The 9,417-nt window shown below is 47.6% G+C and overlaps 2 protein-coding genes across 2 annotated transcripts; both read right to left on the minus strand.

Annotated features, from left to right (window-relative positions):
• Positions 1-3,018: 3,018 nt before the first annotated feature.
• On the minus strand, positions 3,019-5,391 carry LOC106736337 (protocadherin gamma-A11). The gene has a single exon (XM_014592818.1). It carries the CDS (start codon positions 5,389-5,391, stop codon positions 3,019-3,021), a length of 2,373 nt encoding a protein of 790 aa, XP_014448304.1.
• Positions 5,392-6,336: 945 nt separating this feature from the next.
• On the minus strand, positions 6,337-9,130 carry LOC106736340 (protocadherin gamma-B7). Its single transcript, XM_014592823.2, has one exon. It carries the CDS (start codon positions 8,767-8,769, stop codon positions 6,337-6,339), a length of 2,433 nt encoding a protein of 810 aa, XP_014448309.1. The 5' UTR covers positions 8,770-9,130.
• Positions 9,131-9,417: the final 287 nt, after the last annotated feature.

The raw sequence follows: 9,417 nt of genomic DNA on the forward strand, positions 1-9,417 counted from the left end.
TCTCTTTGTCTCTCTCCAGGGTGCATACATGTCCTGTGGCAAAAAAACCTCTTTAAAAAAATCAAATTGCAGGGACCGGCAAGTGGCGTGGTGGATAAGGGCGCTGGATTCCCACATGGCCAACCACGGTTCGAGTCTCAGACCTGGTGGCTTGCTTTCTCACTTTCCCTCTTTCACTCTCTCTCTGTGTCTTTCTGATCAAATAAAAAATAAATAAAAATAAATAAAATGAATAAATAAAATTAAATAAATAATTCTTTTTTTAAAAAAATCAAATTGCAGCGCCAATCCTTTTCTTTGGTTCTCCAAGATTTGGTTGCCAGCTTCTAACTAGTTTAGACTATGTCTTAAAATGTGGAACAACCTCCCTCTCCCAAACTGAATACCTACCTTTTTTATTCATCTAATTCCAGTTCAATCATAGTGCCTAAATCTTTCTTCCCAGTATGAAATTCCACAAGCTTCAATCCTATCCCTAGATGGTCAAAACACTAACATTTTTTCCTACTTTGAGATACATTTAAACATCTGCTGAAAGACTTTCATTTCCTATAGTTCAAGTCGTTTTTGCCCAAGCACTGGATACTCAATTTATAGCAAATTACATGAAGGTCAATTCCTAAATGAGAAATATAAACTAAAATGGAACAGAAATACGCATCTGTATATGAATTTTTAGGTCAAGTGTCTAGAAGTGATGTAAGCATACTGATCTGAATTACGAAATATTATTCTTGTGATCGAATACCCTAGGTAAATCTCCTATCCATACTTGGCTCTCCTAGGCATTGTTTTAGATAACATATATGTAATTAGGTAACTATTAAGGCTTCAATAGCAAGCTGATTCTGAATACAAGAATTGAGAAGAATATGTAGTACCAAATGAGCTTATGAAGAAAAGAGAAATCCATGACTCCTAGGTTATTGAAAAGGAACAGAAAATACCCAGAGGAATACCAGCTAAATCGATCTCTATAAACTCTAAATACCTACACCATATCTCTTCTACTCACAATCCATTTGATATGAATAAATCTAGGGGGGGAAGTAAGCATTTTGAGCAGATTTGAAAATAACTTTCTGGGAGACCAGCAGTTGGTGTAATGGCTATGTCGCTGGACTCCCATGTAGTTGATGATGGTTCAAGTCCTGGACCCAGTGGCTTAAATTCATGCCGGGCACGTGTGCATGCATGTCCAAGGTCCCTAGAGAGGAGAATGGAGGGGAAGGGATTGTGGCATGGCCATCCCCCCTGGGGGTGATTTCTCGCTTTCTGTCTCTTTGGCTCTTTCTGTGTTTCTGGCGAGCACACACGCCCTATAGCAAAAACCTCTCCAAGAAAAAGTAATAACTTTCTGAGAATTACTGGATCAAGATTAAGTTATTTCTATTGATATATGAGAATTGATCACACTGAGAAAACTTCCAACATACATACACAAACACTAAAATCATCAAAGGAAATAACGCCAGTTTGACAATTTAATTATTTCTTCAGAACAATCTAATGACTTCACTGGAACTCAAGGGGAAAACAAATGTGTTCTACATTTCCTCTCCCAAGAAATTCCAGGAATTAAAAACCAGTCAGTGTTTGCTCTGATAGAATGAAGCAATGAGACAACGCTGAATTAGTTAACAGGATCGAGACATATTACCAGAGATCAAGAATCTGAGTAGTTTCTGGGACCAGCAGTTAGCGTAATGGCTATGTCGCTGGACTCCCACATAGTCGACCGCGGTTCACGTCCTGGACCCAGTGGCTTAAAATTCACGCCGGGCACATGTGGGTGCGTGCCCAAGATCCCGAGAGGAGAATGGAGGAGAAGGGATTGCGGTGTGGCCATCCCCTGGGGGGTGATTTCTCGCTGCTTTCTATCTCTCTGTTTCTCTCTGTCTCTCTGGCGAGTGCCCGCACCCTATGACAAAAACCTCTCAAAAAAAAAAAAAAAGAATCTAAATAGTTTCATGTTCAGAGAAAAGCTTTCATGTGCCAGTATGTGCATGTATAGACAGATAGATGATAGATGAGAAAGAGCTACAGAGCGCATGCGACTGAAATCGACATGGCCAAATTTAGATTTTAGAGGAGCAAATCCTAGCTGAGATGGTGTAAGCAGTAGGATGCTGCTGCAGGATACTGGAGGCATATGGGAAGCCCCCAGGTTCAGATCCAGAGTTGACCTAAACATGCAAGGGTAGAAACCCTGGTGATGCTGGCTAGCTGGAAGGCTGGTGTGCAGAGAGCCTATCAGGGGTATGTGTCTCTCTCATGAAAGAAAGAAAGAAACTTTCAAAAAATAGAAGAAGTAATAGCAAAAACTGGTAGAATTGAAATCAGTGGAGGCACTGTGAAATTGAAATGGGGAAATAAAAGAGCATGTATGACTCATTAGTTTGAATCATAATCAGTTTACATTGACAGCCATAGAAACTGATGATGGAAAAATAATACTAAAAGTCAACTTACTACAAACCAGGCTAGTTGAGCTAGCCCTTTGAAATAAAAGAAAATATGCCAGAACTGAAATAATGACTTTCAGAAAACCTTCCCCAAAATGATGGTTATCTTATGAAAGCTAAGGATACAAGCTCACATGTATTGCTCCAAATATATAAAAACTAAATACACCCTCCCAAACCTGTTTTCACAATAGGCCACGGAAATAGAGCCCCATGGCCTGGTAGTTAAGGTAACCAGATCCCACATGGCGAACAGTGCAGTTCCAGTCCTGGACTGGGTGGCTTGAAAAACACACTGGGCGCATGTGCATGAGTGCCCAAAATTCCAAAAGGAGGGAGAGATGGATGCTTGCTGCAAGGTCATGTCCCATGGAAAATGCTTTCTTGCTTTCTTTCACCCTCTCCTCTCTTCCTCCACCCAGCCCTCCAGCCTAAGCACCCTCCGGACAACTTAAAAAAATAATAAAAAAGACTTGTGCCAAGACATTAGCTATTGTGAGGCAGAGAAATTAGTCTCACCTGATTACTTGTCGGGTCACATTTGCCTACATCTTCACCTATTAGGAGAGGCTCGCTTTTCTCGCAGCTCTCCTGTGTCCGCGTAGTTGGGCTGGGGGAAGATCAGGTGGCTCTTCCTCGAGTCCGCGGTGAGGGAGACCTCGTGGGAATAGGTCTGCAGAAAAGCCCGCACCCCTTCCAGGCCCACGAAGTGTGAGGCCGGCATGCCTGTCAATCCACCACCTGCAGCCTGGAGCAGGCGAGACTTGTGCCAGCGCCGCAGCCTGAGCGCCAGCAACATAATGACAAAGGCTAAGAAGATGCAGGAGACCGCGGCAACTGCCACAACAAGGTAGAGGGTGAGATCTGAGGTCTCCAGATCCACAGGGACTTCAAGATTGCCCAGGTCAGCCAGGACGTCGGGGATGCTGTCAGCCACAGCCACAGTGAGAGTGACAGTAGCGGAGAGAGGGGGCTGGCCATGGTCCTGGACGGCCACCACCAAGCTCTGCTTGAGCGCGTCTCTGTCCAGCAGGGCCCGAGCTGTGCGCACCTCCCCCGTGTGCAGCCCCACCGCAAAGAGCCCAGGCTCGCTGGCCTTGAGCAGGCGGTAGGACAGCCAGGCGTTCTGGCCTGAGTCTTTGTCCACCGCCACCACCTTGGTCACCAGGTAGCCGGGTTCTGCAGAGCGGGGTGCCAGCTCCACACCAGTGGAACCATCTGTGGGGAGGGCGGGGTACAGGATCTCAGGGGCATTGTCATTCCTGTCCAGCACGAACAGGCTCAGTGACACGTTGCTGCTGCGAGGAGGATCCCCACTGTCCTGAGCAGTCACTCTCACCTGTAGGTTACGAAACTGCTCATAGTCGAAGGATTGTAGAGCGTATAGAACCCCGGTGTCCGAGTTGATGGATAAGTAGGAAGACAGAGGTGCTCCCTGAATGGTGTCCTCAATCAGAGAGTAAGTGACCTGGGAATTCTCTTTGCTGTCTGGGTCGAGGGCAGTCACGGAGAAGATAGAAGCACCTCTGGGGTTGTTTTCAGGAATGTAGGCAGTGTAAGAGGCCTTAGTGAACACGGGAGGGTTATCGTTGTCATCTGCCACATTCAGGAAGATGTGAGTTTCTGTAGATAAGGGCGGATTTCCCTGGTCCATGGCCGTCAACGTTATGTTGTAACTCTGGACTTGCTCCCTGTCCAGCTCTGCAGTGGTTATCAGTTTATAATAATTTCCATAAGTCTTTTCTAATTTAAAAGGCAGATGGTTAGGAACAAAACAGAAAACCTGACCATTTTCTCCAGAATCCTGATCTTGAACATTTAGAAGAGCAATTACTGTAGCTGGAGGGGAGTTTTCCAGAATGGAATTAGTAGAGGAGGTGATAGTTATTTCTGGAGCATTATCATTCACATCCACAACTGTGATCAACATCTTAGCAGTGGCCAAGAGACCTCCACCATCTTGGCCTTGAATTTCCATCTCATAGAATCTATATTTCTCAAAATCCAGAGATCGCTTTACTAGAACTTCTCCAGTTTTTGAATTCAATTGGAATATTTCAGAAGTTTTGCTTTTCATATTCCTGAATGAATACATCACTTCCCCATTAATTCCCTCATCTGGATCCGTTGCATTTACCCTGAGTACCCGAGTTCCAAGGCTGAGGTTTTCTGGAACACTCACTTGATATACAGACTGTGTAAACTTTGGGCTGTGGTCATTTACATCCAGGACCACCACACGTATGGGTACTGCTCCCTTGCGGATAGGGTCTCCTCCATCTAAGGCCGTGAGTTGGAGGAGATGAGCAGCCTCTTTCTCCCGGTCCAAGCCTCCTTCCAGAACTAGTTCAGGATTCTTGACCCCATCAGTTCCACCTCGCATTTGCAAGGAAAAGTAACTATTCGGGCTCAGCTGGTAGCTCTGGAGGGAGTTCACGCCCACATCTGGATCTCTAGCGTTAGGAAGGGGAAATCGTGATCCAGGAGTTGCATGCTCACTGACTTTTATCTCCACTTCCTCTTCTGGGAAGCTGGGGGCGTTGTCATTAACATCCATTATTTCCACCTCCACTCCGTAAATCTTCAAAGTGTCTTCCACAAGAATTTCCATATTTAAAAAACAGGCCGATACCTTCTCGCAGAGCTCCTCCCGGTCTATCCTGCCCGCGGTGATCAAGCTGCCACCTCGCGGATTCAGAGCGAAAAGCTGCGTCTTTCCTCTGGAGACGATGCGGACTCCGCGTTCTGCCAGCTCTCGCGGCTCCAGCCCCAGATCCTTGGCGATGTTACCTACGAAGGAACCTTTGTCGGCCTCTTCCTGCACAGAGTATCGGATTTGTCCGGCCCCAAACTCCGGCAGCGTCCCCAGAAAAATGCTGAGCAGGACCAGCCTCCTGCGGTCCAGGCGCTGTGGCCGCTTCTCCATGTCGGCGTCTGAGCCTATTTTCTGCAGTTTCTTGAGCCGGTTTGATCTGAAACAGCTTCCGCATCTACAAAGTCCCAGGTCGTCTATATCCAAAATATATTAGAAACCGAAGGAAAGTATTTTTATGTTTCCCGTATCAGGATCCGTGAGTATCCATTGCTTTCCGCTTTGTGTGGTGGAGGTAGGGGCGGGAGGGACTCATGAGCGCTCAGCTTCCCATTCCCTGATTGGTGAACAGCGGCGCCTAGAGCTCAATCTTATTATTGCAATGACTAAGAAAACGACGGTTCCAGAGAAATGATTACACTCGCCTCTCCGTGAATCACACGTATTTGTAAAAATTAAAAATGAAAAAAAAATTGTGCAACGCGGGGCTGGCTCTGTGGCCTAGTGATTAAGGCAGCTGGATCTCACATGGCTGACCAGTGACTTGAGAAACACGCAATGTGTATGCCCCAAATCACAAAAGGAGAGATAGATGGAGAAGGGATTGAGGTACCGCCATTCCCCATGGAGGGACTTTATCCCCTTTCTCTCTCTCTCTCTCTCCCCCCCTCTCTCTAGAGCACAGGGGCCCTCTAGAAATACAAACATACATACCTATATGTAACATGATGTTAAAAGTATACCAAGAGAAATTATAAAAACACTAATTATAAAAAGGCTTGCTTAATTTTTTTTAAAGAATTATCTTAACTTTATTTATTTATTTTGACCAGATAGGGAGGGAGAGAGAGAGAGAGAGAGAGAGAAAGCCACCAGGTCCAGGACTCAAACCATGGTCGGCCACGTGGGAGTGTCACCACCATGCAACCTGCCGGCTACTTTTGTCTTAACAGTGATACCTGTATTTATTTTAGGTACTCTATTAAAGATGACCTAGAATCTTTAAATGCAGTACTACACTGGAATATATCGGAATACCGAAATAGAAAAAGCATTAACTTAAATACTTACCTGTTTAAAAGTCTTATCAGCTTCAATGCTTGGAGTTAAAATGCTAGCCAATAGCACAGAAGAGCTGTCTTTGTTGTTGAGAATATCTTGTGTAGCTGAACAATGATCAACAGATGTGAGAAAATTAAATTCTGAGTTAGTTTGACCCCCAGGCACACACAAATTGTAGGCATAGGGCAAGGTGCCCTCACTGTAGTTGGGGGGAACCTGTTTAGACTTGGAGCAGAGACCCTTCCCAAAGCAGACCCCAGCTGCAGAGCTGGAAGACTGTCGGAGGCGTAGGGCAATGGCCAGAATTATCGCAAGGAGGAAAAGCACAGAGATTAAGGCCAAAGCCACAACCAGGTAAAACTGCAGTTCCATCTGGGTGTCTGAGGGCTCCGGATGGTCATTAAGGTCTGGCAGTACCTCCTGCAAGTTATCAGCAAAGACCAGATGCAATGTAGCGGTGGCGGAGAGGGGTGGCCGCCCTCCATCTCGCACAGCCACCAACAGGCGCTGTCGGGCCGCGTCCCTGTCGCCCAGGGCGCGCGCTGTGCGCACCTCGCCCGTGCGCAGCCCCAGGCTGAAGAGGCCTGGGTCGCTGGCCTGCAGCACGTGGTAGGACAGCCAGGCATTGTGTCCGGAGTCGGCGTCCACCGCCACCACCTTGGTGACCAGGTAGCCGGGTTCCGCCGCCCGAGGCACCATATCGAAGAGCGCGGAGCCGTCGGGTCCCAGCGCGGGGTACAGCACCCGCGGCGCGTTGTCGTTGAGGTCGCCCACCAACACGCGCAGGCTCACGTTGGCGCTGAGCGCGGGCGAGCCCTGGTCTCGAGCCTGCAGCGTCAGCTCGAAGGCGCGAAGCTGCTCGTGGTCGAAGGCGCGCTGCGCGAACACCACCCCGCTCTGCGGGTTCACGGACACGTAGGACGACAGCGCCCGGGGCTCCAGGTCGCTGGCTACGATGGAATAGGAAACGTGGCCGTTGGGTCCCAAGTCGGGATCGGAGGCGCTGACTTGAGCTATGGAAGCTCCTGGAGGATTGTTCTCGGACACATGGACCACGTAAGAAACCTGTTGGAAAACCGGGGCGTTGTCGTTGACGTCGCCAATATGTAGGATGACGGTTGTACTGGAGGAGAGAGGCGGGTTGCCCCTATCTGTCGCCGTGATTGTGACGTTGTATTCTGAGTCCTGCTCCCTGTCCAGACTTGCATCTGTTACTAACTTGTAGTAACGATTAGAAGAATGAATCTTGAATGGAACGTCTCTACTTAAGCTACACCTGACTACTCCATTTTCCCCAGAATCTCGATCCCGTGTTTTGAAGAGGGCTATGACCGTTCCAGGTGGGGAGTTCTCCAAAATGTAATCAGAGAGCGACGTGATGACTATTTCTGGCCTGTTGTCGTTTTCATCGAGAACTTCTATGATTACTTTACACTGTGTGGAGAGAGATCCTCGGTCCTTCGCTTCTACATTCATCGTATATCTTTCGACTTCTTCAAAATCCAAGGGCTGACGAGTTATAATGTTTCCAGTAGTGGAATCCAGAGAGAACACGTGCTGAGCTTTGTCTGCCGCACCCAGGAAGGAGTAGGTGATCTCTGCGTTGATGCCCTCGTCCTGGTCGGTCGCACTCACCCTCAGGACCGAGGTACCTGGAGGCGCATCTTCCCGAAGGCTGACCCTGTACACGTCCTGACTGAAAACCGGGGGGTTGTCGTTAGCGTCAACCACCAGGATTCGGATCTGAGCAGTACCACTTCGGGGAGGGTCCCCACCATCTAAGGCTGTTAGCACTAAGTGGTGAGTACTTTGCGATTCTCGGTCCAGGGTCTTCTGTAATACTAATTCCGGATATTTGCTACCATCGGGATTATCTTTTACCACCAATGAGAAATAATCGTTAGGACTTAGTTGGTATTTGCTCAGTGAATTCACCCCTGTATCGGGATCTTCTGCAGACTCAAGAATTGTTCTCATTCCCGGGCTGGTGGATTCACTGATTTCTAAGTTTATTTCACCTTTATGGAATTGAGGGGCATGATCATTAACATCCTCAATCTGCACAGTTACATCGAAAATATTTAAAGGATTTTCCACCACTGCTTCCAACTGCAACTCACATCTTCTCCTCTCTTTGCATATCTGCTCACGGTCTATTCGGTCCTTCACAAGTAAGTCCCCGCTCTCCGCGTCTACACTGAAGTGCAGCTTCTCCGCGCTAACTCGCAGCTTCCTAGCAGACACATCCAGGACGCTAAGCCCTAGATCCTTGGCCAGCCTCCCCACCACCGAGCCCTTGGGCAGCTCTTCCGGAATCGCGTAGCGGATCGGCTCCGAGAGCGCGGGGTAGAACAAAGGCAGCAGGAAGGGAAACATCAATAGTACTTGCCATGGGCCGGCCGGGCGCCTGTGTGCGCAGCTCCCTCCCATTGCTCGCTCCAGTTCTCAGTCCCCGCCTTTCCAGTTGAAGAAAGTGCAGTCTACCGCTCTGGAAGAGCATTCAGGACCGGCAGAGCCGCCAGTCGTGGGAATGGAAATCCGGGTGCGCTGGGTTGACTCCGCGCGCCCAGAATACTCCGTGTATGAATTGGGTCTCTTTCTCTCTGTGTTTCGTGACTGCGCAGGAAATCCCAGGCTGGAAGCTGAGGGATCCGGGCGTCAGCCCTTGCTCTGCACTGGCCGACAGCGGCGCTCAGAGGCTCCGTGTGGAACTGCAATCTGGTTTTTAAAAAAATCTTTCAGGGAATTTTGTTTTTAAAATAAAAGTTGATAGCCAAAATATTTTAATCTTGTCCTCAGTAATTCTGTTTTCGTCATGAAGTATATTTTCAAGTGGTCATATCTCTCCTCTGTTTTACATGTTAAAATTTAGATATTTCAAATAGATCAAAGTATTTCTTTCAAAATTAAAAAAGGCACAAAGGATTATATAGAGTAGAGGTCTCGATGCTATTCCTTAGCCCACTGCCCCAATTCCTCATCCAGAGGCAACCACTGTTGTTCCTGTGAAGAGTAATTTTCCACGAAGTTGAAGGTACTGAGATAAGGAAAAAAATCTTTTCTTCAGCTTCAGCCTAT

Source organism: Tupaia chinensis, unplaced genomic scaffold (genome assembly GCF_000334495.1).
Source record: "Tupaia chinensis unplaced genomic scaffold, TupChi_1.0 Scaffold138644_1, whole genome shotgun sequence".
Classification (NCBI taxonomy): domain Eukaryota; kingdom Metazoa; phylum Chordata; class Mammalia; order Scandentia; family Tupaiidae; genus Tupaia; species Tupaia belangeri.

Bases quoted from the DNA above. Each gene is read 5' to 3' on its own strand.
- LOC106736337 (XM_014592818.1), bottom strand. From the start codon at position 5,391: ATGGAGAAGCGGCCACAGCGCCTGGACCGCAGGAGGCTGGTCCTGCTC.
- LOC106736340 (XM_014592823.2), bottom strand. From the start codon at position 8,769: ATGGGAGGGAGCTGCGCACACAGGCGCCCGGCCGGCCCATGGCAAGTA.